At 43.9% G+C, this 23,662-nt stretch overlaps 1 protein-coding gene across 3 annotated transcripts in view; it reads left to right on the plus strand.

The window, feature by feature from the left end:
- Nucleotides 1–344: 344 nt before the first annotated feature.
- The window catches only part of oser1 (oxidative stress responsive serine-rich 1), a 39,330-nt gene continuing 16,012 nt past the window's right edge, over nucleotides 345–23,662 (plus strand). The window contains exons 1-3 of one of the 3 annotated variants that reach the window (XM_078418849.1): nucleotides 345–656; nucleotides 2,669–2,939; nucleotides 15,597–15,715. Coding sequence is in view for 1 of the 3 variants with exons in the window: in XM_078418847.1 (XP_078274973.1) it covers nucleotides 375–396; nucleotides 15,597–15,715 (141 nt within the window). In the remaining 2 variants the exon portion in view is untranslated. The remainder of the gene's footprint in view (nucleotides 657–2,668; nucleotides 2,940–15,596; nucleotides 15,716–23,662) is intronic. The other 2 variants (XM_078418848.1, XM_078418847.1) reach the window with 2 other exon arrangements.

Below are 23,662 nucleotides of genomic sequence, written 5' to 3' on the forward strand. Positions count from 1 at the left end.
ATCATTTGAACCGCAGGCCAATGGTAAGTAAGGCGGGCCTAAAATTGTCACGGTATAGTGTACCGTTTTGGCTGTATTTCGAAAACAAATATATCCACAATCCACAAACATATTGGGAGTTTCAGTAATATAATAAAAAGATAATTGACCCGCCCCATCATTAATATTAAACAAACCCCTCCCGTCATTAACATTGAAATCCACTCCTTCCCCCTGTATTTATATTCTGGAATCAGCCATTAATGTTGAACGTTCATTAATATTCAGTAGTGCGGGTCACGTGGCAGGCGAGGAGGCGGGAACTCCAGCCCCGAGGAGAGCGCAGAGGGGATGCGCAGATTCAGTCGACGTCAGTGGAGTCCGCCGATCACGTCATGGGTTTTGTGGAGTCACGGCGTGAGTTGAGCGTTTAAATGTAAACAAGAGGCCTCGGGGGTTATCACAGACAGTGGCGGTAACGGGGGCGGGCCCGCCTCCCCCTCCCCCTCACGGTAAAGGCCCTGACTGCCCGGTCTGGCGTGTGAGGGGGGCGAAGGCAGGCGCCCTTCTCGTCCCTGCCCTTCGTAGGCCCCAGGCCCCGCGCCTCCGGACACCCCGGACTGTCGGGCCCGTTTGCCCAGCGCTCGGCCGCTGTCGCACGCCCGAGGAGACGGAAGGTAAGGCGGCAGCCCTGGCTGCAGGGAGGGGGGGTGTCACTGCCTTCGCGTGATCGGTGGTTCTCGGCCCTGTTCCTGCCCGGGAATCCTGACTCCGCGCGCTTGGCGGCGAGGGTAGGCGGGTGTGTGGGCGAGGGTAGGCGGGTGTGTGGGCGAGGGTAGGCGGGTGTGTGGGCGAGGGTAGGCGGGTGTGTGGGCGAGGGTAGGCGGGTGTGTGGGCGAGGGTAGGCGGGTGTGTGGGCGAGGGTAGGCGGGTGTGTGGACGAGGGTAGGAGGATGTGTGGGCGAGGGGTATGTGGGTGAGGGTGGTCCTGTTGGTGGGGTGGGCTAATGTGTGGGCAAGAATGTTTGGGTGAAGGCCTGGTGCGTGGATCAGTGTGGGCTAGTGTGTGGGTGAGGGGGTGTTTGGGCGAAGGTGGATTGGAGTGTGGTTGAGGGGTGTGTGAGCGAGCCCCGGCTGATGAAGGGTCCCGGCCCACATTCTCCAATGTTGCCTGACCCGCTGAGTTGCTCCAGCACTTTGTGTCCGTTTTGCTAACAGATTCCAACATCTACTTCATTGCTGTGTTGTTTATTTCTGTTCTGGCTTTGATTATTCATGCCCTCTTTCTGATAAAAAATTTTTTTGGGGGGGGGGGGGGGGGGTTCAATCAACTTATTTCAGCATTTTATAGAAACAAGGAACTGTTGATACTGGTTACAAAAATGACACAAAACTTCATGTTCTCTGGAGATGCTGCCTGATCGGTTGACTCCAGCACTTTGTGTCCTTGCTTCTGTATTTTCTCAGCTCTGATGAAAGTTTAGGGTTTTTATTGTCATGTGTTCTGAGGTACAGTGAAAAGCTTTATCTTGCATGTTATCCAATCAAATCAGAATTGCAATACATATACAATCAGGCCAAACTTGTGTATAATGGGTAGAGTAAAGGGGAAGACACAGAGTGCAGAATATGGTTCTCAGCATTCATATCATCATCATATATATACAGCCGGAAACAGGCCTTTTCGGCCCTCCAAGTCCGTGCCGCCCAGCGATTCCCGTACATTAACACTATCCTACACCCACTAGGGACAATTTTTTTATTTTTTTTACATTTACCCAGCCAATTAACCTACATACCTGTACGTCTTTGGAGTGTGGGAGGAAACCGAAGATCTCGGAGAAAACCCACGCAGGTCACGGGGAGAACGTACAAACTCCTTACAGTGCAGCACCCGTAGTCAGGATCGAACCTGAGTCTCCGGCGCTGCATTCGCTGTAAAGCAGCAACTCTACCGCTGCGCTACCGTGCCGCCCTTCAGCATTGTAGTTGCTGAAGACACACAGTACTCAAGTAACTGGAGAATCTCTGGAGATCATGGATAGGTGACGTTTTGGGTTGGGATCCTTTAGACAGCATCAGCAGTTCCTTGTTCTCCAGGGCCAGAGAATCTGTGTATTAAATGAAATGATGCTAACATCTCCACTTTTCATCTCTATCTAGTGATTTGGAGAAACTGGCCATTCAGAAGCAATAAATATATATTTTTTCTTTTTATCATTCTCATCTATTCAAATAGTTTGATATATAAGGACTTCAGATGGGCTGTAAAGCTCTTCCCACCACAACAATTGAATTGCAGGAACAACAAAAAGAGCTGGAAAAACTCAGCAGGTCAAGGGTTTCCACAGATCACGATTCCAGCATCTGTAGTTTCTCGTGTCTGCTTTCTCAGATGCTTCCTGACCTCCAGAATGTTTCCAGCACCTTTATTCTGTGGGTTGCTTTTCCTCCCAGTTAATCCAGCAATTCTGGTCAGAGTTGAACTTTGACAGGCTGGGTGATTGTGGACACAAGAGACTGAAATCTGGATTAAAGAACAAACTCCTGGAGTGACTCAGCGGGTCAGGCAGCATCTGTGCTGGCGGGGTGCTTGACCATCTCTGTGCCAACTGCCTGGTCCCCTTGTTTTAACATTTTGTCAGCTCTGATGAAGTGTCTTTGATATAAAATGTTTCCATTTCCACAGATGCTGTCTAATCTCCAGAGTGTTTCCAGCTCTTTTTTGTTCATTTTTATTCTGTGGCCATCCAATTGCTTGTGCCACTTAATCTGGCAGTACTGGCTGGATTTGAGAGTTGACAGACTGATTGTGGAAACATTAGAGGCTGGAATCTGGGGCAAAGAACTAAGTACTTGAGGAACTTGGCGAGTCAGCAAACATCTGTGAAACGAAACGGCCAAGTGTGCGTTGGAACCTTTCAAGGCTGGAGTAGAGAGGAGATAGCCGGTTGAAAGAGGTGAGAAGAAAGGGTGAACTGCTGAATTCCTTCACCAATTTTGATAAAATGATTTTTTGATTTTTTTTGCTGCAATTCAATTGAAGTGGTGGAAGGGATCTGCATCCCATTTGAAAACTTTGTCCATCAAGCTATCTGGTTAGGCGAGGTGGCTGGGGAAAGAAATTGTTCATTGCTTCTCAATGGCCATCCAGTTCCCACAGATTACTAGAAGAGAAGTTAGCACTTGAAATGACCTATTGGTAATTGTTCTCAGAGTGGTGGATTCTGAACCATAATCCTCCAGATATTATAAAATGGATAAATACACCTTTTTAAGGTTTCTTATAGAGTAGCACAGTTTAATTTGATTGGTATCATTTATTATTGCTTGATTATTGTAAGTCCCCATCGGGGACATGTGATTAATTTCTGGAAAAAATTTGAGCTGGTAGCTTTTCTCACTTCCATTTACCAGACAGCATTTGTCCTCAATTGGAGAACTATCGCTTTGAGCTTCATTTTAGAGGTTAGCATGAATCATCTAGTATTGATGTTAGTTTGTTATTGTCCGTGTACTGACATACAGTGGAAGAAATATAATGCATCATGTCGTGCAAAATAGAAAAAGGCAATGTGACTGTAGATGGAGTCGATGGGGGGAGCATTGGTTTGTGTGATGAACTGGGCTGCGTTTTCTATTCTCTAATTTCTAGAAGCCTTGGGCAGAGCATTTGGTGTGACACATGTGGATAGGATGTTTTCTGTGGCACAGCTGTATAAATTGATAAGTCTTTGGAGGCATGCGGACTTTATTTAGCCTTCTGAGGAATTGGAGGCCTATACTTTCTTGGCCTTAGCGTCAATGTGGTTGTATCAGGACAAATTGATGATATTTACACCTGGGAACTTGATGCTCTCGACTGCCTTCATTTGTTGACTGAGCGAGTACTCCACCCTGCTTCCTGAAGTCGATGACTGGCTCCTTCATCTTACTGACATTGAGGGAGGGATTGTAGTCTGGACACCATGTTGCTAAACTCTATAATCCTTCCTGTGCCCTGTTCATTATTCAAGATCTGGCCAGTTGCAGTGGTGTCCTCTGCAAACTAGTAAATGGATTAACACAGCCTTGAGTGTATGGGGAGGATACTAAGAAGCTGAGGAGGCGGCCTTGTGATGCACTAATGTTGAGAATTCTCATGAAGGATTTTTGTTGCCTCACTGATTATGGTCTATAGGTCAGGCAGTTATGGATCCAATTACAGAGGGTATGTTGAGACCTAAGTCCAAAAGTTTAGAGATGGATGGAATTATGGTGTTGAGGTGGAGCAATCTCAATAATAGGAGTCTGACGTAGGTGTCTTTGTTATCCAGATGTTTTGAGGGTGAGTAGTGCCAGGGAGATGCCATCTGCCATGGACCTCGCGGTGGTAGGCCGTGGATTAAAGCTGTTTTTTAAGGCTGGATCTGATGTGTGGCATGACCGAGATGGGTGGCACAGCTAGTAGAGCCTCACAGTGCCAGAGACCATGTTCGATCTAACCTCGGATGCTGATTGTGCGATGTTTGCACATTCTGTAACCCTGATATCCCCCCACATCCCAAGATGTGCAAGTTTGTAGGTTAATTGGCCCTTTAAGGTGACCCTGGTATGTAGTCGGAAAGTGAGATAGCAGAACTAGTGTGAATGGCTAGTCTACAGTCGACGTGGGCTGTAGGGCCTGTTTCCATGCTTTATCTCTAAGCTAAACTAAACCAAACCTGCCTCACAAAGCTCATGATGGTGTATGCCAGAGCCATTGGCCATGTCATTGAGGCATGCTGCCACATTTCTTTTGATAATGAGATGGCAGTAGTCTTAAAGCAGATGGGTACCTCAGATTGTAGGTTAAATATGTCCATGAATATTCCTGCCAGCTGGTCAGAGTGGTTTCCGAGGACACGACTAGGGGCTCCATCCGGGTCGGTCATCTTCTGCAGGTTCGCACTCACAATGTCCAATCTGATGTCTGTGACGGTGATACTGGGTGCAGGTCTGCCAGAAGCTGTCAGAGTGAGAAACAACCATTCACTGAATGAAATGAATAAGTTTATTGGCGAGGTATGTGCATATACACGGAATGTGCCTGACTTACTGTTCTGAACAAGCACAGAATGCATTGGGCTCTAAATAGGTGCTGCTGGTCGGTGGTACTTTTTGAGATGATTCATTTATACCACAGCCACATTTTTTGTCTCTTGGGTGAGTGAAGATTGCCTGGGATTATTTGAAGACAAACGGGAGTTCTTTCTGTGTTTATCCTTGCGTGGCCAAAAAAAGTTGTTTGATTAGGGAGGGAGCAATCCTTTTGCATCAGTTAATGAATGTAAGCACGTATGCAGGTAAGAAGAAAAACCCTATGTTTTTAAGCTTATTTTTGTACAATCCAGCAATTTCTGCAGCAAAGAAAATGCCTCTACTTCCTCAAGAGACTTGGGAAGTTTGATACATCTGCCTGCATGCACAGATGCATTGTAGAAAGTACCTGATCAGGATACATCACAGCTTGGTTTGGTAATGGCTCTGCCCAAGCCAGCAAGGAATTGCTAGAGTTGTGGATATAGCCCAGTCTATCACATAAGCCAGCCTCCGTACTGTTGCCTCCTTCTGCACCACGCTGCCTCAGGAGAGCAGCTAACATAATCAAGAACCATTTTCATTATCTCTTCTCCCTGTCCCATCAGATAGAAGACACAAAGGCTTGAAAGCATGCCCCATCAGATTTGGGAACAGCTTCTTCCCTGCTTCTATCAGACTACTCGACAGTCCTCCCATAAACTAGGGTGTAGTCCCAATCTTCCAATCTACCTCATTCTGGACTGTGCACTTTTGAAATTGTACTTTCTCTAACTATAATGCAACAATGCTCTGGCACTATATTCTGCATTCTGGGTTTTGTTTCTTTGTACCTGTTGTCCTTGTGATTGACTTAAGTATACTCGTGTTTAGTATGATTTGCCTGGATAGCACCAAACAGCCTTTCTCTGTATCTCGGTACACATATCTATAATATACCAATACCAACAAATATATCCATCACTAATGAAATGGCACAACATTGAGTTTTCAATTTTTTTTTGTCTTTGTCTTCCTATAATTAATTGGCTTATGTAAGGTCTGCATGGGCTATTTTAAGTGGTTGTACCAATAGATAAGCAATGATTTGATTTCCTTGCATTATAGTTTTGCAATTAAATCGGTTGCATCATGAAAAATATGGCAAATGTAGAAATTGAAAGTGGGCATAGAGTCACAGTGTGAAACAGGCCCTTTGGCTCAACTTGCTTACACTGGCCAACATCTTCTCTTTGATATTCTGTATTCACTATTAGTGCTAATGTGCTGTATTTAAATTTTTTTGTTTTGTGTTCTTTCTGTAAGTCTTCCAGTCTGCCATGTTCATAATTCATGTAAACTTGAGGCAAGGTCCATGTTTGATGTATTTATAGTATAATTGCATCCCTGTCTAGACTTAATTGAAGGGCTGTATTAAGCACATTCTATGTAAATTAAGATCATCATCATCATCATCATCATATATCTACAGCCGGAAACAGGCCTTTTCGGCCCTCCAAGTCCGTGCCGCCCTGTGATCCCCGTACATTAACACTATCCTACACCCACTAGGGACAATTTTTACATTTACCCAGCCAATTAACCTACATACCTGTACGTCTTTGGAGTGTGGGAGGAAACCGAAGATCTCGGAGAAAACCCACGCAGGTCACGGGGAGAACGTACAAACTCCTTACAGTGCAGCACCCGTAGTCAGGATCGAACCTGTGTCTCCGGCGCTGCATTCGCTGTAAAGCAGCAACTCTACCGCTGCGCTACCGTGCCGCCCATGTAATGGAAATTTGAATTTAGTATGGTCAACATTTTTTTCAGTCATTTGTGAAATGAATGGTTGAAGGAATATGAGATGGGAACAGGTGGCAGAGTAATCGATGAGATTGGAGGAATACTGGTAAGATTAGAACTGCTAACTGCTTTCAAAGGAAATGGCTCCATACTATCTTCAAAGGTTCATCGTTGTTGTTGTTAGTGGGATCCTGGTGTATCAATAGCAGCAGCAAAAGTCAGGAGATCGACACCTCCAATCGTTGGTCACGAGGAAATTATGAGATGGTAAAAATTAAAAATATAACAAAATGATGTGGATTGAGTGGGTAAGTGGAGCCATGGTTTTGAATGGTGGGTTATGATCCATGAGTTGTATGGATGACTCCTGCTTCAAGTTGTGTTCTAATTAATGTTGTGGAGGTTATGGTCTCTCTTGTGGAAAATGTCATTGCTGTTTACCAGCATGGTGTCATTATTACTCTCAGATTGAGTCTGTGCTGTCTAGGCCTTGCTGTGCATAGGCACAGATTGCTTCATTAGCTAAAATTTAAAATATGTTGAGAAATACATAAGACATGTAGAGGGAGAAAACAGCTAATATTTCGCAGTGTCTTTTCCTCAGAAATGAAAGTTAAAATGAAATATGCTTCAGTATAATTTCTGTGCATCCTATTTGAAAAGGTAGGAATGGAAAAGAATGTCATGTACTTATCAACAAACATCCTGCTTCTGGTTTTATGATTGAGGATTTGTCATTGAAGTAGTGTCATTGGTAAAGGAACTGAAACAGTATGGCATGGGATAGTACCTTGCAGAATGTGACTGGGTTTAGTTTAGAGATACAGCGTGGAAGCATGTCCTTTGGCCCACCCAGCCCACACCAACCATTGATTATTATACATATATATGTGTGTATATATATGTGTGTATACACGTATGTATATGTGTGTATATTTGTGAGTATGTACACACACTGAACAATTTTTTCCCTCTAGTTTATTATATTATTTATAATGTACTATGTTACATATTCTGTTGTGTTGCTGAAAGTAAGAATTTCATTGTTCTATCTGTGACATATGACAATAAAACGCTTGACTCTCTTGACTTGATCACCTGCACTCTAGTTCCATGTTATTATTTTGAGAGGGCTTATACAAAAACAGAGTGGATGTGGAGAGGATGTTTTCACTAGTGGGAGAGTGTGGGACTAGAGGTCATAGCCTCAAAATGAAAGGACATTCTTATAGGAAGATGAGGAGGAATATCTTTAGTCAGAGGGTGGTGAATCTGTGGAATTCTGCCACAGAGGGCTGGAGGCAATATCAGTGGATATATTTAAGGCAGATATAGATAGTATGGGTGTGAGAGGTTAGGGGGAGAAGGCAGCAGATGGGGTTAGGAGTGAGATCAGTCATGATTGAATGGCAGGGTAGACTTGATGGGCTAAATGGCCTAATTCTACTCCTATCTCTTGTGATCCCATTTTCACATCCTACACACTATGGGCAATTTACAGAAGCAAATTAACCTACAAACCTGCGTGTCTTTGGAATGTGGGAGGAAACTGGAGCACATGGAGAAAAGCGTTTTTGGCAGCACTGGGCCTGTGCTCGCTGGAGTTTTGAAGGATGAGGGGGGACCTCATTGCAACTTACCAAATAGTGAAAGGCCTGGTTAGAGTGAATGTGGAGAGGATATTTCCATTAGTGGGAGAGTCTAGGACCAGAGGTCATAGCCTCAGAATACCTTTACAAAGCAGATGAGAAGGAATTTCTTTAGTCAGAGGGTGGTGAATCTGTAGAATTTGTTGCCACAGGTGACTATGGAAGCTAAGTTGATGGACATTTTTAAGGTGGAGATGAACAGATTGGTGATTAGTAAGGTGTCGGGCGTTATGGGGAGAAGGCAGGAGAATGGATTTGAGATGGAAAGATAGATCAGTCGTGATTGAACGATGGAGTAGAATTGATGGGCCAAATGGTCTAATTCTTCTCCTGGAACATGAAATATAGAACCCACATGGTCACGGGGAGAATGTACAGTTTCCACACATGTAGCACCAGTAGTCAGGGTTGAATCTGGCGCTGTGAGGCAGCAGCTCTACCACTGTGCCGCCCAGTTATTGGATTATCTATTTACACTAATATCATGGCGGTGCAATGCAAGTCAATAGAGAGTTTTGTTTAGCAAGATGTACTGAGTGGACAGTTCAACTTGGCTTCCTCGTGAGATTCAATGACAGAAGCCAGTCTTCAGCAAATTGCATTTGCTTCGATCTAAATCAAAAAGTGGTCTACTGAGAGCACTAAAAATAGCAGCAGTAATCAGACCAGACAAGAACCTCTGTGGTACTGAAGAGAAATACTCCCGAATTAACCATGATTCTAAGTACAATCTCAAAGTTGATATCTGCCTGATAAAGTGGAAAGTTGCTTCTGTCGATCCTAACTCAAAAGCAAGATAAATCCAGTCTGACTGATTTCTGTGCAGTCAATCTAGACTCAATCATAAGCAAAGTGATGGAAGGTGCAATTAAGAGTACTGACGGGCAGTATCTGCTGTCCAATATCCTGCTTACTACTTTATTTTCTTGTGCTCCTTGTGTTAATTATGTGAGAAATCTAAGAAATAAAGGATGATGAAGAACTAACACAGTAGGGCAATCGAGGCCAAACATAAATCAGCCATGTTTATAATGAATGACAGGGCAGGCTGAAGGCCCAGAGGCCTATTCCTGCCTTTGCTTGTTGAGGCTATTCTAACAGTAGCTCTCAAAAACCAAGACCAAAAAGAGAAGCTCAGCAGGCAAAAGATCACCCTGACCTGTGCTGAATGCCTTGCCTTTGCCTGCACATTCACCAAGTCTCGCAAGAGTTAAGAGAGTTTAATGGTTTTGCATACCGGCAATGGAACCATGACGTTCTTGCTGCAGCTTTGCAGGCCCATAACACAAGCACAATACAAGCATCTTGAAGCGGGACACGAGTGTCAACCAAAGCCAATGAAGCGGGACACGTGTCAAGCAAAGTTTTCTTTATTCCTCAAGCACCACACAGCTCCCCAAACCCCCAATCAGTTCAAATCCTCCTGGAGCTCCACTACCAACTGCCACTCCTCCCCATGCCAAGTTCCGTGAGCCCCCCCCCCCCCCCCCGAGCTGAGGGTTTGCACCACGCGTGACTCATCATCAGGGACTGCCACAGAACCCCCCCCCCCCCCAAGAACCAGAGGCACGGAACCGAACGGGAAGATGAACGAGGTGGCCGGACCTCATGCATACGTCCCCACTCACAGGGGTCACGCCTGGTACGGACGAATTTGGGAGCATCCGGGACGGAGGGCGTCCCTGACAACGAGGCTGGGCCACTCGCACTGGCTCGCTAAGGTCCAAATCGGATGGCTTCAAACGAGCCACAGACAGTCTCCCGCCGACCACCCATGTCCAAAACAAAAGTAATGGGCCCATGCTGCAGCACCTGAAAGCGACCCTCATATGGGCGCTGCAAAGGCGACCTGTGGGCGTCGCGGAGGAGAAAAAAATCCGAAAAGTTCATGAGAGCCGGGGGCAGGTGGGTAGGGTGCCGACCTTCTCCCGCAAACGGACCAACACAGATGACGGCTGCTCCCGGGACGCACCAGCGGCCAGAATAAATTCCCCGGGAACAGTGAGCGGGGTGCCATAGACTAATTTGGCTGCGGACAAAGCCAAATCCTCCTTTGGGGTGGTCCAAATACCCAGCAAAACCCACGGCAACTCATCCATCCATTCTGGGCCTGTGAGGCATGCCTTCAAAGCGGCTTGAGATGGCGGTGGAACCGCTCCACCAACCCATTAGACTGGGGATGATACGCCATCATGTGGTGAAGCTGTGTGCCCAACAGATGAGCCATTGCGGGCCACAGGCAACTCAGACATGAACTGGGCACCCCGGTCTGAGGAAATGTCCAGCGGCATCCCGAAACTGGCAATTCAGTGGGCCACGAGGGTGCGAGCACACGACAGGGCAGAAGTGTCTACGAACGGAATGGCCTCCGGCTACCGCGTAAAATGGTCCTCCACCGTCAGAAGATGCGAGGCACCCCGGGATGGAGTTAGCAGCCCCACGATATCCATGTGAACATGGTCAAAGCGCTGGCGAGGCACGTGCACTGGCGCCCGGACGTGCCACTGCACCGTTGATGTTTGGCACGGAATGCACGCCTGGGCTCAACGACCAACTTGCTTCCGCAACCCATGCCACATGAAACGTGCAGCCACCATCGTGACCGTCGGAAAGGAAAGATGGGTGGGCCAACCCATGAATGACGTTGAAAATCCGGCGATCGAGCGAACTTCCGCCCTGCCACCTGGTCAGCCACAGCTCGTGCAACCACGTTTTGTTGGGCCTGGTTGGCGGCAACGGCGGGCCGAGCGCTGGCGGCGTCCATTATTGTGATTGCCTATTTCAGACCGTCGGGTCACTAATGAAGCGGTACACGAGTGTCAAACAAAGCCAATGAAGCGGGACACATGTCAAGCGAAGTATTCTTTATTCCTCAAGCACCACACAGTTCCCCAAACCCCCAGCCAGTTCAAATCCTCGTGGAACTCCACTAGCAACCGTCACTCCTCTCCATTCCAAGTTCCGTGACCCCAACCCCCGAGCCGAGGGTTCGTACAATGGGTGGCTCACCACCAGGGACTGCCACATCCTCGTGTAGTTAGCGTGTTTGATTTAAGCCTTTTGGAATAATCCGCTTGTTCTTTTAGTACCAAAGCTTGATTTATCCGTTGGTATTTTTGGAATAATATGTTCAAATTTACTGCTGGCAGCATATTTGCGTGTATATTTAATTTGCACGTTTTTGAATCACACATTGCTTTTCAAGCGCATAATCACCACATAAAACACGAGGTGCTTGTAAATATACAATTATCAATACTACAATAAATTAATCAGTAAAACGAGATAACCAAATCATAATAGTGCAAAACCAAAGTCTAGTGCAACCAAAACAAAGTTCATAGTTGCAGGAGCCTGGTGATTGCTGGGATGAAGCTGTTCTTGAACCTGGTGGCCATGTTTTTTGGCTCCAGCACCACCATCCCCATGTAGTGGCATGATGGTGGACAGGGTGATTATGGGTCCTTGCTATAAGCTGCTGCGTTAAGGCAGTGCTTCGTGTACATCCCTTGCAAAAATATTGTGCTGTCTGCATTATTTTGTCGATATCTTTACTAGAAAGGCTGTCCAGTTAAAGTTGTGGCTCACCACTCCCACCTTGAGGGCAGTATGGGGTGGACAATGAACATTGGCTTTGCCAGTGCTGCTTGCATCCTTGTAATGAATGAATAAACGGGGACTTAATTGTGAATATGCGCTGGTTGCCTTTTGCCACCATGTGGTCGTTTTGCACTCTATCTGGAGCTGTGGGCCAGACATCTGCCTCTTGAAATTGGACGGCTACTGGTGAAGTACTGACGATGAAATATCACTCTCAGTTCACGCACTGGATGGCTTGCCTTGGCCGTCTTGTTTGTGCTGATCTTTCTTAAGGTATGCATTTCCTGCACTTGGTTGCTTCTATTGAGGCTCCTGCACCAGAGGTCTCTGGGGAACAAATGGTCAGTGGTTTACTAAAGCCATTCATGAGGGACCTGCTATTTGGGGCTCATGACGAGCCTAGCTTCTGATTATTTTTTTGCGCATGAAAATATTATTTGGGCGTTCTGGCTGAGTGCAAGCAGCATCCTTATCTTTGGCAACTAAGATCTATATTTTAAATATTGTATCGTTTGTAATTATTGAAAGCAAAATTTTAGATGTGTTTTTTTGGAACATGCATTTGAAATTCGTGTTTGACTGCTGGAGTTGGTTGAAGGGTTGCAGTGCTTAATGCCTTATTGATGCCTCCCAAATTTTATTGAGGTGACCTTTTTTTTAAAGTTAAGTACAAGGAATTGTAGATGCAGAAAATGACAAGTGCTGGAGTAACTCAGTGGGTCAGGCAGCATCTCTGGAGAATGTTGATAGGTGACCTTTTGGTTCGGGACCCTTCCAACCAGCTGAGTTAATCCAGCACTTTACTCCAGTCACCTTTTTAACATCCTTTATGAAATGATTTAGTCCCATTATAGATTATGTGGATACAAGGAACTGTAAATACTGGTTTACAAAAAATGACAGTGCTGGAGTAATGCAGTGGGTCAGGCAGCATCTCTGGAGAACATGAATAAGTGATGTTTCGTGGGTACTCTCAAGAAGGGTCCCAACCTGAAACGTCACCTATTCATGTCCTCCAGAGATTATGCATGACCTGCTGAGCTTCTCCAGCACTTTGTGCCTTCCGTTATAGATCATTAGATCATTCTGCACAAGCAATGCAAAGCAGAGGTATTTACACATTGGTTGTTTCTATTCTTCTTGGGGGTGAGGCTGAATTGCTTGAACTCCAATTTAAAACCCCCAAATGAAGCCTGCGTGGAACCTTCTTCCATCCTGCCCTGGCCACAGGTGGAACTGGAGATGCCTGATGGGGTAGGAGTGGTCTGATTCTTCCAGCATTCATGCTGAATTTCTGTGTGGTCCATGTGGACTTGGAAGTTCTCAGTACCGTGGGCCCTAAGCATGGACATGTATGCAGCTGAGGAAAAGATTGATGTGTAATACTGAGAAGGTTCTCTGCAATTTAAATAAAACTAAGGGCGGCACGGTAGCGCAGCGGTAGAGTTGCTGCTTTACAGCGAATGCAGTGTTGGAGACTCAGGTTCGATCCTGACTATGGGTGCTGTACTGTAAGGAGTTTGTACGTTCTCCCCGTGACCTGCGTGGGTTTTCTCCGAGATCTTCGGTTTCCTCCCACACTCCAAAGACGTACAGGTATGTAGGTTAATTGACTGGGTAAATGTAAAAGTTGTCCCTGGTGTGTGTAGAATAGTGTTAGTGTGCGGGGATCACTGGGCGGTGCGGACTTGGTGGGCCGAAAAGGCCTGTTGCCGCGCTGTATCTGAAATATGAAATAAAATATGAAATAAAGGTCCGGCACTTTGGTGCTGTGGTAGAGCTGCTGCCTCACAGCCACCAGAGGCACTGGCTTGATCCTGACTGCAGGTGTTGTCTATACAGAGTTTGCACATTCTCCCTGTGGTTATTATTCCAGTGTTCCGGTTTCCTTCCACATTCCAATGATGCACAGGTTTGTAGGTTAAGTGGCTTCTGTACATTACCCCGAGTGTATAGGATGTATATCTGGGATAACGCTAATGTGTAAGAAACAAGAATCCAACCCAAAACGTCACTATTCCTTTTTTCCAGAGATGCTGCCTGACCCGCTGAGTTACACCGGTAATTTCATGTCATATGTGATGGGAGCAGAATTAGGCCCTTCGGCCCATCAAGTCTAACCCGCCATTCAAACATGGCTGATCTATCTCTCCTAACCCCATTCTCCTGCCTTCTCCCCACAACCCCTGACACTTGTACTAATCTATTTCTGCTTTAAAAATATTACAAAAAAATTGTCTATCTTTGGTATAACACTAAAAGTAGTACATGGGTGATCATTGGTCGGCCAGAGGGCCTGTTTCTACATTGTGTCAGATAGAATTTGGCATTGGCTGAAAAATAACAAAGAAGTGAGGAGGAAAAAGGAGATATGTTATTGTGAAAAAACTTCAAACTTTTATTGGTTTTCTTTTGGTACGAGCTAGCAGGTGATTAGTTATGTTTGACTAATTATTGAACTTTGACGTAGTGAATATATCTAGGTCTGGTACGACTTCCATTAATTGCTTGTCATGTATTGAAAAAAATGGTAATCCTGCTGCCTTGCACTGCTACTATAGATTTCCAGGGTTTGGATGGCCACATATGGCTATCACCTCACATGATGGGTAGTAATTACTTCCATGTTCTGTAAAGTGGTGGAAGGATGGCACCACTTCTCAAACTACCAATCCTCCTGTCCCATTGAGCATTTACTGTTCTGTCTGGGGGCCCATGTGGATAGGGGGGTGGAGAGGAGGATGATGATATTTGCAAAATGTCAGTGGGCGTAGAATTAGTGGATCAGTCTGAAGAAGGGTCTTGACCTGCAACGTCGCCCATTCCTTCTCTCCAGAGATGCTGCCTGTCCTGCTGAGTTACTCCAGCATTTTGTGTCTACCTTCAAATTAAACCAGCATCTGCAGCTCTTTCCTACACATAGAATGAGTGGGGGATTCCTTTGTCCCTCATCATGGCAGAAACACTATGAATTTGCCAAGTCCTAAACAATAAAGCTACCAAACTAAGGGCTGCAATTAAATTTCCAAAGGGATTTTTTAATTGAGTTTGGGTTTTTTGATAGCAGATCGGTTTCATAATTAACATTACTGACAAAATGTTTAATTCCAGAATCAATTAACAAATAAGTACACTTGATTAGACATTTACTTCAGACACCATATTATTTTCATTGTTATTATATTTAGCTATAGTTGTTCCTGCTAAATTCTATGGTATTGCAGCAATCCTACATTATTTTCTTAGCGGTAAATGAGAAGGGTCATTCAATTGATTCCCATTAGAAGAACTGTTCTACCAGATGCTCTGGTGCAGTATCTAACACCTCACTCATGGAACCCAAACGGTCACAGGAAGAGAGTACATAGTAGTAATCTTAACTGCAATTAAACTTATACAATAATTATAATTTAGTATTTCCTGATTCTGTGCTGCATGCAAAGTGGTATTTATGTCTGCTTGTGAATACATCTTTTAAAATGTCAAATCATTTCTACACTTGTTTTTTGTATTCCCACATGCAAGAAATACTGACCAGCGTTTCACAAGGCTGCATAGAAAATGAAAGCAAGAGAAAGATTAAGATCACCGACTTCAAGAAACTAAATGAGGGAAATTCCAGTTGCTTGTATGACTATTTAAAGGTAAGAATTGCTATGGGGAAGGGCTGAAATGAAAAAATGGTTATGTGATTGGAAAATGTATTGATGTCATTACAATATAATTATAAATATATTGAGGAAAGTAATGTGCTTTACTGTTTTTTGGAATAAAAATTGAATATTTGCTGGTTGGGTTTAAAAAATACCTGAATTTTGATACTTTCAATTTCTAAATTTACCTGGCCGATCTGATAAATTGAGTCTGCAGATCCTGAAAAGGGCACTATGTAGGTTGTGCATGTCCAAGTTTGTTACATTAAGACTAACCACAGGTTGCATAAGGAGTAGTCAGACTGTCAGCTGAATGTCTCTACTTCAAAACTGTATAATCTGGTTATGTAAGTTTTATAGAGGGAAAATTATTATAAATAAATCTAAATGGAAAATCTGTTTTCAGCGCAGGATTTTGGAAACTGTCAAAGCTGACTGTGACCTTTGCAGAGATGTCGCTCTGATCAGGGATAAATTAATTATAAGCAGTTACTTCCATTTGGAAATAGCAGTATGCTTGGGAGTTCATTCCAGCACAATTTTTGGGGTGGGGATCGAGAAAACTCCTTGGGATATATAGGGTGAGTGTATCCCAAGCGTAGGTAGGGGAATCAAGAACCAGAGGACACAAGTTTAAGGTGAGAGGGGAAGATTTAGTAGGAACGTGAGGGGCAGCTTTTCACTACAAGAAAGGTGGGTATATGGAACAACCTGCCAGAAGAAAGATAGATAGATGGATATATTAATTACTAAATCTCTCATCTTGTATGTTTGTGTATTTGTTTGATCCAGAAATGGTACAGCCAAAATGGTACACGATAGCGCAACAGTTTTAGGCCCACCTTACTCACCATTGGTCTGCTGTGTGCTGGAGGAAGTTTTATTCAAATCATTATTATATTTTAAAAGATATGGGCCAAACACAGGCCAATGGGACTAGCTTAGATGGGGCATCTTGGTCAGCACGGAAGATATGACTCGTCTAATTGCCATATCAAATTCAGTGTTTTACCCACTAATTATAGAACCTGCTTACTTGTTTCATTTAAATGAAGATTGCTTGCCTGTTGTAGAACCTGTGATGTTTACTCAGAGTTTACTGGTCAAATCGGTGGAAATGAGTACCTGGATGTAGGTTCTGAAACAGGTGAAAGGACCTATTGGGAATTGTATTTGAGTTTAATTTTAAAGTATGACTGTGAATGGTAATTTCTTTAGCAATTATACTTTATTTTGAAACAATTATGAAACTACAATTTACAACCGAAGCATAAAACGTAATAGTTATTAAGCAATGATCTTATCCTGCTTCGGTGACTGTTTCAATTTGGGATTTTCCCCAATACGTGTCATTTTCTGATCTGCCATGGTTTGGAATTTCCAGCAGCAGATCAGATTTCCTGTGTGTAAATTCCTTTGCTGGTTATAATTAATTTCCAATTGTGCACTTGCATATTTATTTGAGAATGTGTGCAATTTCCCTGAGGTTCTGCCTCACAACGGCTGGGACCCGGATTCAATCCTGACCTCAGCTGCTGTCTGTGCGGAGTTTGTATGTTCTCCCTGTGACAACGTGGATTTCCTTCAGGTGTTCTGATTTCCTCCCACAGTCCAAAAACACATGCAGGTTTGTGCATTAATTAGCTTTTGTGAAATATGTGTAGGAAAATACCTTTGATTTGTACCAGTATCTGCAGTTATCACAAAATGCTGGAGTAACTCAGCAGGTCAGGCAGCATCTAGGAGAGAGGGAATGGGTGACATTTCGGGTCGAGACCCTTCTTCAGTCTGAAGAAGGGTCTCGACCCGAAACGTCACCCATTCCCTCTCTCCTAGATGCTGCCTGATCTGCTGAGTTACTCCAGCATTTTGTAATACCTCAGCGTTTGTGAAATTGTCCCTAATGTGTAGGATGCAAAAGAGGGATGACGTCAAACTAGTGTTTGGCTGATCGATGGTCGACGTCGACATTGTATCTCCAATAAAAGCTTTTTACCCCGTTGTGTTTAATTGTGTTGTACTGACAATGGAACAATGACGTACATACAGCAGCATAATAGGCTTGTAAACACAATACACATAAGTAATACACAAATTCAATAAACTAATAAGTCTAACAAGAGTGCATAAAAAGTCCTGAAGCCACAAACAAGAGAACTCCAAAAAATGCCAGAGATCGGAGGAATAAAATTTAAATATATATGTCCCTACCTTATACAAGAGTCTTAGAATATAGAGAGACAGTGTAGAAACAGGCCCTTCGGCCCACCGAGTCTGCGCCGGCCATTGATCATCCGTGTACACTAGCATTACCCTGCGCACTAGGAACAATTTACAAACTCCAATTAACCTACAAGCTTTTTTGGAAAATGGAATGTCTTTGGAATGTGGGATGAAACCAGAGCACCCAGAGAAAACCCATGCAGTCACAGGGAGAACGTACAAACTCGTTACAGAAAGCACCCGTAGTCGTGATCAAACCCAGGTCTCTGGTGCTGTAAGGCAGCAATTCTACTGCTGCGCTACTCTACTGCCATTAGTGCAACTAAAGACAGTTCATTGTTCATTTCCCAAAGCAGAATTAATGTCTAAACATTGGTCATAATTATGTTAAATAGAAGATGCAACACAATTAAATATCTTTTTGTGAAAACTTTTCATTTTGAGCTGATCTCCAGCAAAACACATTTTTGAAAGTCCGTTTTATCTCTTGTAAAAGGCTCATGTAAAAGCCGTCACAGCTGCGGCTTGCCTGCAGTCCGTCTGTCTTTGTGTTTTTTGTTGTTTTTGTATGAATTGTAGTTTTAATATGGTGTAGTGTTTGTATGTTATGTTGGGGGGGGGGAGGGAACGGGAACTGTAACATTGTCTCTCCCGAGCGGAGACGCGACCTTTGTTTCTGTGTCGTGTCTCCGTTCCCGCTGCGGCCTACCACCGGCCAGGCACCTGGGACTACCTGGGGCTCTGGTTCACCACCTGCGGCGCTGGCTGCCTTCAGATGCTGCGGGAGCGGCTGTGACTCTTCTCCGGAGGCTTCGGCGCGGGCCGCGTGGACGTCGGAAGCCCACAGGCCCTTGGGTGGGGGCCGACATCGGGAGCTCCGGCAGCGGCGACGTCTTCGCCCGCCCCGAATCGAAGGGCTTGGGTCAGCCCGCCGCGGGCCTGAAATAGGCCGCGGGGTTTTTCTCTGTCCGGCGGGGGCTTCAATGTCGGGAGCACCGACCGCCCCGACGTGGCAACTTCAACAGCCTGACCGGGAGAAGACGGCAGGGGAAGTGAAAAGACATTCTGGACAGGAGGAGACTCACTGTGATGGATGTTTCTTTTGTTTGGTGTTAGTTTATGACTGTGTTATTGCATTGCATTTTTATTGATATTCTTATTGGTCTTATTGTTGAACTGTGGGTAATGTTTCATTTCACTACACATGTGTATGTGACAAATAAACGACTATTGACCATTGTTAAGGTATTATGTGAACAATGTGAATTATTGGGAAATCAACTATCTTTAGCTTCCAGTTTAGTCTTGTGATTGGCTTTCATTTATAACCATTACTTTGAAAAACCAAATGCAAAAAGTTTCACCCATTTTGCATGTTTATGGCAAGCTTTACTTAAAAAGCAGTATTTGATCAGGGATGCTAAGACCAGTGGCGTTGGCGTGGATGATTTACTCATCAGAGTGGTGCATGGTAGAGCTACTGCCTCATTGCGCCAGAGACCCAAGTTGGATCCTAACCTGTGTGGAGTTTGCACGTTCTCCCTGTGAGTTTCCTCCAGGGTCTCTGGTTTCCCCCTGCTTCCCAAAGACAAGCGGGTTTGTAGGTTAATTGGCCTTTGTAAAATTGTTGGGAGAGGATGAATAAGTGGGATAACAAAGAACTAGTGTGAACTGATATTTGATGATCAGTGTGGGACGGAAGGCCTGTTTTCATGCCAAATCTTTTGATCAGTCGATGAGTGAGGTTCATTTCTCTGCCATGTACACTAGTAAATGGTGCACTAGTAATTATATGTAGGAAAATAACTGCAGATGCTGATTGTAGGTGTTATGTGTTGTCTTTCCGCTGACTGGTAAGTATGCAACAAAAGCTTTTCACTGTACCTTGGTACATGTGACAATAAATTAAACTAACTAACTGGTAGGGACACTTATTTTAATTTTATCCCTCCAATCACTGGCAGTCAGTGCATCTTTTGGAGTTGCCTTGCTACATCTATGTTTGTAGCATCTTCTACAAACTAATCCTTGTAAATATCTCTCTTTTCTCACTTGATCATTAATTCTTATTTTTTGTAATACAATTTGAGGTATATTTCTGAGGCAGCCTATAACCGATACAAAATGCAGGGTTTAGTGGGATTTCCTCACCGGCCGTGTGATCTTTTAAGCTGCATTCCAGTACATTATTTATGATTTTTGAGAGGAGGGTGAATGAATGATTAATCCGACTCATTGTTTCCACGGGAGGCTTTCTGTTTGAATCTGTTAGATTCAGTCTTTGATCAGCTCTTGCTGAAACTGCACCATGTGATATACTGTGCAGTTGAATGCCAAATTTTATGCATGTTATATGGATGGAGCATAATACAATCTTGTCTCCCAGTGACCCGTCACTTGCCTCAGCGAAGAGGAGAGCAACATTATAGCCCCCCTCTTCCACTAAAATGTTGTTAACTAGCTCTACACCACAGCTATGTATCTATCTTGGGATCACACCTGTTTCTGTCTCCAGCAACCTGCCTATCAAGGAACCCCCCTTGCCTGAGGTCACCTGTTGCCTGCTGCGATTTGTTGTGCCTCTTTTCACTTCCAGTTTATTTTACCTGCTCCCCACTGTCGTTTGAAGAAGGATTCTGACCTGAAATATCACCTATCTGTGTTCTCCAGGGATGTTGCCTGACCCGCTGAACATTTTGTTTCTATCTAAAATTAAAGCCTTTTTTAATTTTTCCCCTTTTGTTTAGTTCAGTGGTAATGTTGTTGCAAGATTGAGAACATAAATCTGCTGAAGATTTGTGCTGTTTATTGAGAGGTCCTTTAAAAAGTCGTGTTAAAACAACAACCATAATTCTGTCAGAACAGTTTTCCCAAGGTAGAAATATCAAAAACTAGAGGGCACTAAAGACTAGTGGAAGGCACAGTGGCATAGTGGCTGAGACCTAGGTTCGATCCTGACCACGGGTGCTGTCTGTATGGAGTTTGTAAGTTCTCTCTCCTGGTGCTATGGGTTTTCTACCATAATCCCAAAGACCTGCAGATTTTTAGGTTAATTGGCTTCTGTAAATTGTCTCTAGATGTGTAGATAGAATAATGTTGCAGCGGGGACTTGGTGGCCAAGGAAACCTGTGCTGAACTTTTCTGACTCTATGCCTCACCTCAGTAGAGAATTTACTAAAAGTTAGGGAATCTATCAGGGGCCTGTAGGAGGTAAGGAAGAGATCTACTGAATGCAGTAATGTGGTTGAGAGCTTTCAGCTATGTAGAGGTATTTAACAGCAGTAAGTGGAGTTAGTAGAATGCTTGTTCACTGCTGCAGGGTCTCGACCTAAATGACAGTCATCCCTCTGCCTCCACAGGGAATGGGCTGCCAGGAGTGTGTAGGAGGCTGATATGTTAGTTGTGTTTAAGAGGCTTTTAGATGGGCACATGGGTATGCTAGCAATGCAGGGATATGGATCTTGTATGGGCAGATAAAATTAATCTTGGCATTATGTTCCAACACTGACATTATGGGCTGGAAGGCCTGTTTCTGTGCTGTATTTTTCTATGTTCCAAATGTTTTGTGTAGGGACCCTTGCACCAGTTTACTGAGTATCAGTGTTGATGTGGGGTCTCTACCTGAAATGGCCACCATTTTCCACCCTCTCGCCTCCACAACGGACACTACTTGACCTGCTGAGTTTCTTTAGCAGTTTGTTTTGGTTTTGCTCGTGATGAATTTTAAGACTGTTTTTCCACTTGCCAGTTGGTGGAGCTGTAATCAATGTTTAATGTAGTCAAGCTTTTACAGTACCACTCGGTGGCTGCATAAGTACTGTGTAAACTGCATAAGATGGCTAAATGTCGGAGTTCTATCCAGGAGCCTCTCATGCACGTTATGATTTTATCCTACGTTGGCTCAAACAAATAAAGAGGAACTTTTTTATTTTGAGCTATAAAATTAAAATGAGCAGGATAGGACTCCCATTACTTGGAGCACAGGAGGATGAGGGGTGATCCTTTGAGGTGTACAGAATCATGAGAGGAATAGGTCAGATAAACAGTCTCTTGCCCAGAGTAGGGAAAGTGAGATCCAAGGTTTAAGATGAGGGGGAAAAGATTTAATAGGAACCTAAGGGGCAACATTTTTTATACAAAGGGTGGTGGGTGTATGGAACGAGCTGCCGGAGGAACTAGTTGAGGCAAGTACTTTTCCATTGTTTAAGAAACATTTAAACACGTACATGGATAGGATGGGTTTGGAGGGATACAGGCTAACACAGGCAGTTGGGTCTAGTCTCGATGGGACATGTTGGTTGGCATGGACAAATTGGGCTAAAGGGCCTGTTTCCACACAGTATGACTCTGACTCTATTAGAATATTGTTATAATATCAATCTTCTGTGTAATATTTCAATTTACAAGACATTGATGGAGAGTAGAGGATGCACGTTAAGTAATAGCTATCAAAATGAAATGGACAAATATTGGAAAAGCTGTGGGAAAGAAGATTAACGGACCCAATGTATCTGTGCAAAGAACATTAATTCCACTATGTTACTGGGGAACAACTCGGCAGATTGGATTGCTCACTGAATACTGTTAACCAGTGTGAATACAATTCGACAACTTATCAGTAAAAGTAAAAAAGAAGTGAATTTTCCATCAGAACTGTACTGAAATTGTAAATTAAAATGGCTTTGCTGATGAGCAGGGAGCTGTGCATTTTTTTAAATGGAGAGGGAATAAGGTTTTCTGCACAGCTAACCACAATCTGAAACTTAACTCTGTTTATCAATACTAGGATTTTCCTGAATTATTTCTATTCACCTTCACTTTCCTTGAATCTGTTTCTATAGTAATTTAGTCTAGATCCGGCTAAGTTAATTTGCGTGCTATTCTTTAACAATTAATGGCAGCTGTTTTTGCATGACCTGTTTCTCAAAGGCTTCTGTTTAGGAATGAACTCAACGGCCCCATAACTATTAATCAGCCATAGTGCAATTAAACCAAGAAACTTTGTTTGCCCACACAACTGTCCTCATTGTCTATTGTTTAGTCTCTGGGAGAAAAATATTTACTTGGAAATAAATAGTTTGTTTCGGTGGCTGAATCATTCCTTATTTTCAGTTTGTTAAATCCCTGTAATATAGTAACTTTTATCTTTGCATGGTATTACTTTTATCAGAATTTAATAATGGCTGTAGCTGTCACTGCATCAGAGCATAATGGTTTAGTTTTATGATTGGAAAATTTCAACCATCAAAGTTTTGTACTGTGGTTTTTTGTAACTTTTATCCCATTACAGAACTAATGGGGATGGATGATCAATGGTCAGCGTAGACTCAGTGGGCTGGAGGCCTTTTTCCCCATGCTGTATCTCTAAACTAATATAATGACAAGTATTTCAATTACAGGCACTCCCCGACTTGCGCAAAAGACGACTTGCATAAACGTGCACTTTAGCGATTCTTTAAGCCCACTGCTTTATTTCCGAGTTGCATATCTCGGTAGCAGTGCATTACTGCACATGCGGCTGTTTTTGCAAGCCCTGTTAGAGGTTCTCGTGTATGATCCCACGTAGTCTCCGCATTGAATCGTAAATTTACACATGCGCAGTGGCAATTCCGTTTCTGACTTGCGAAACATCTGACTTACACAAGGGTCCACAGGACGTAATCCTCACGTAAGTTGGGGAGCACAAGTACTACTAGTCCTGTCAGTAAGAGTGCT

The sequence above is a fragment of the Rhinoraja longicauda genome, chromosome 22 (genome assembly GCF_053455715.1).
Source record: "Rhinoraja longicauda isolate Sanriku21f chromosome 22, sRhiLon1.1, whole genome shotgun sequence".
Taxonomy (NCBI): Eukaryota; Metazoa; Chordata; class Chondrichthyes; order Rajiformes; family Arhynchobatidae; genus Rhinoraja; species Rhinoraja longicauda.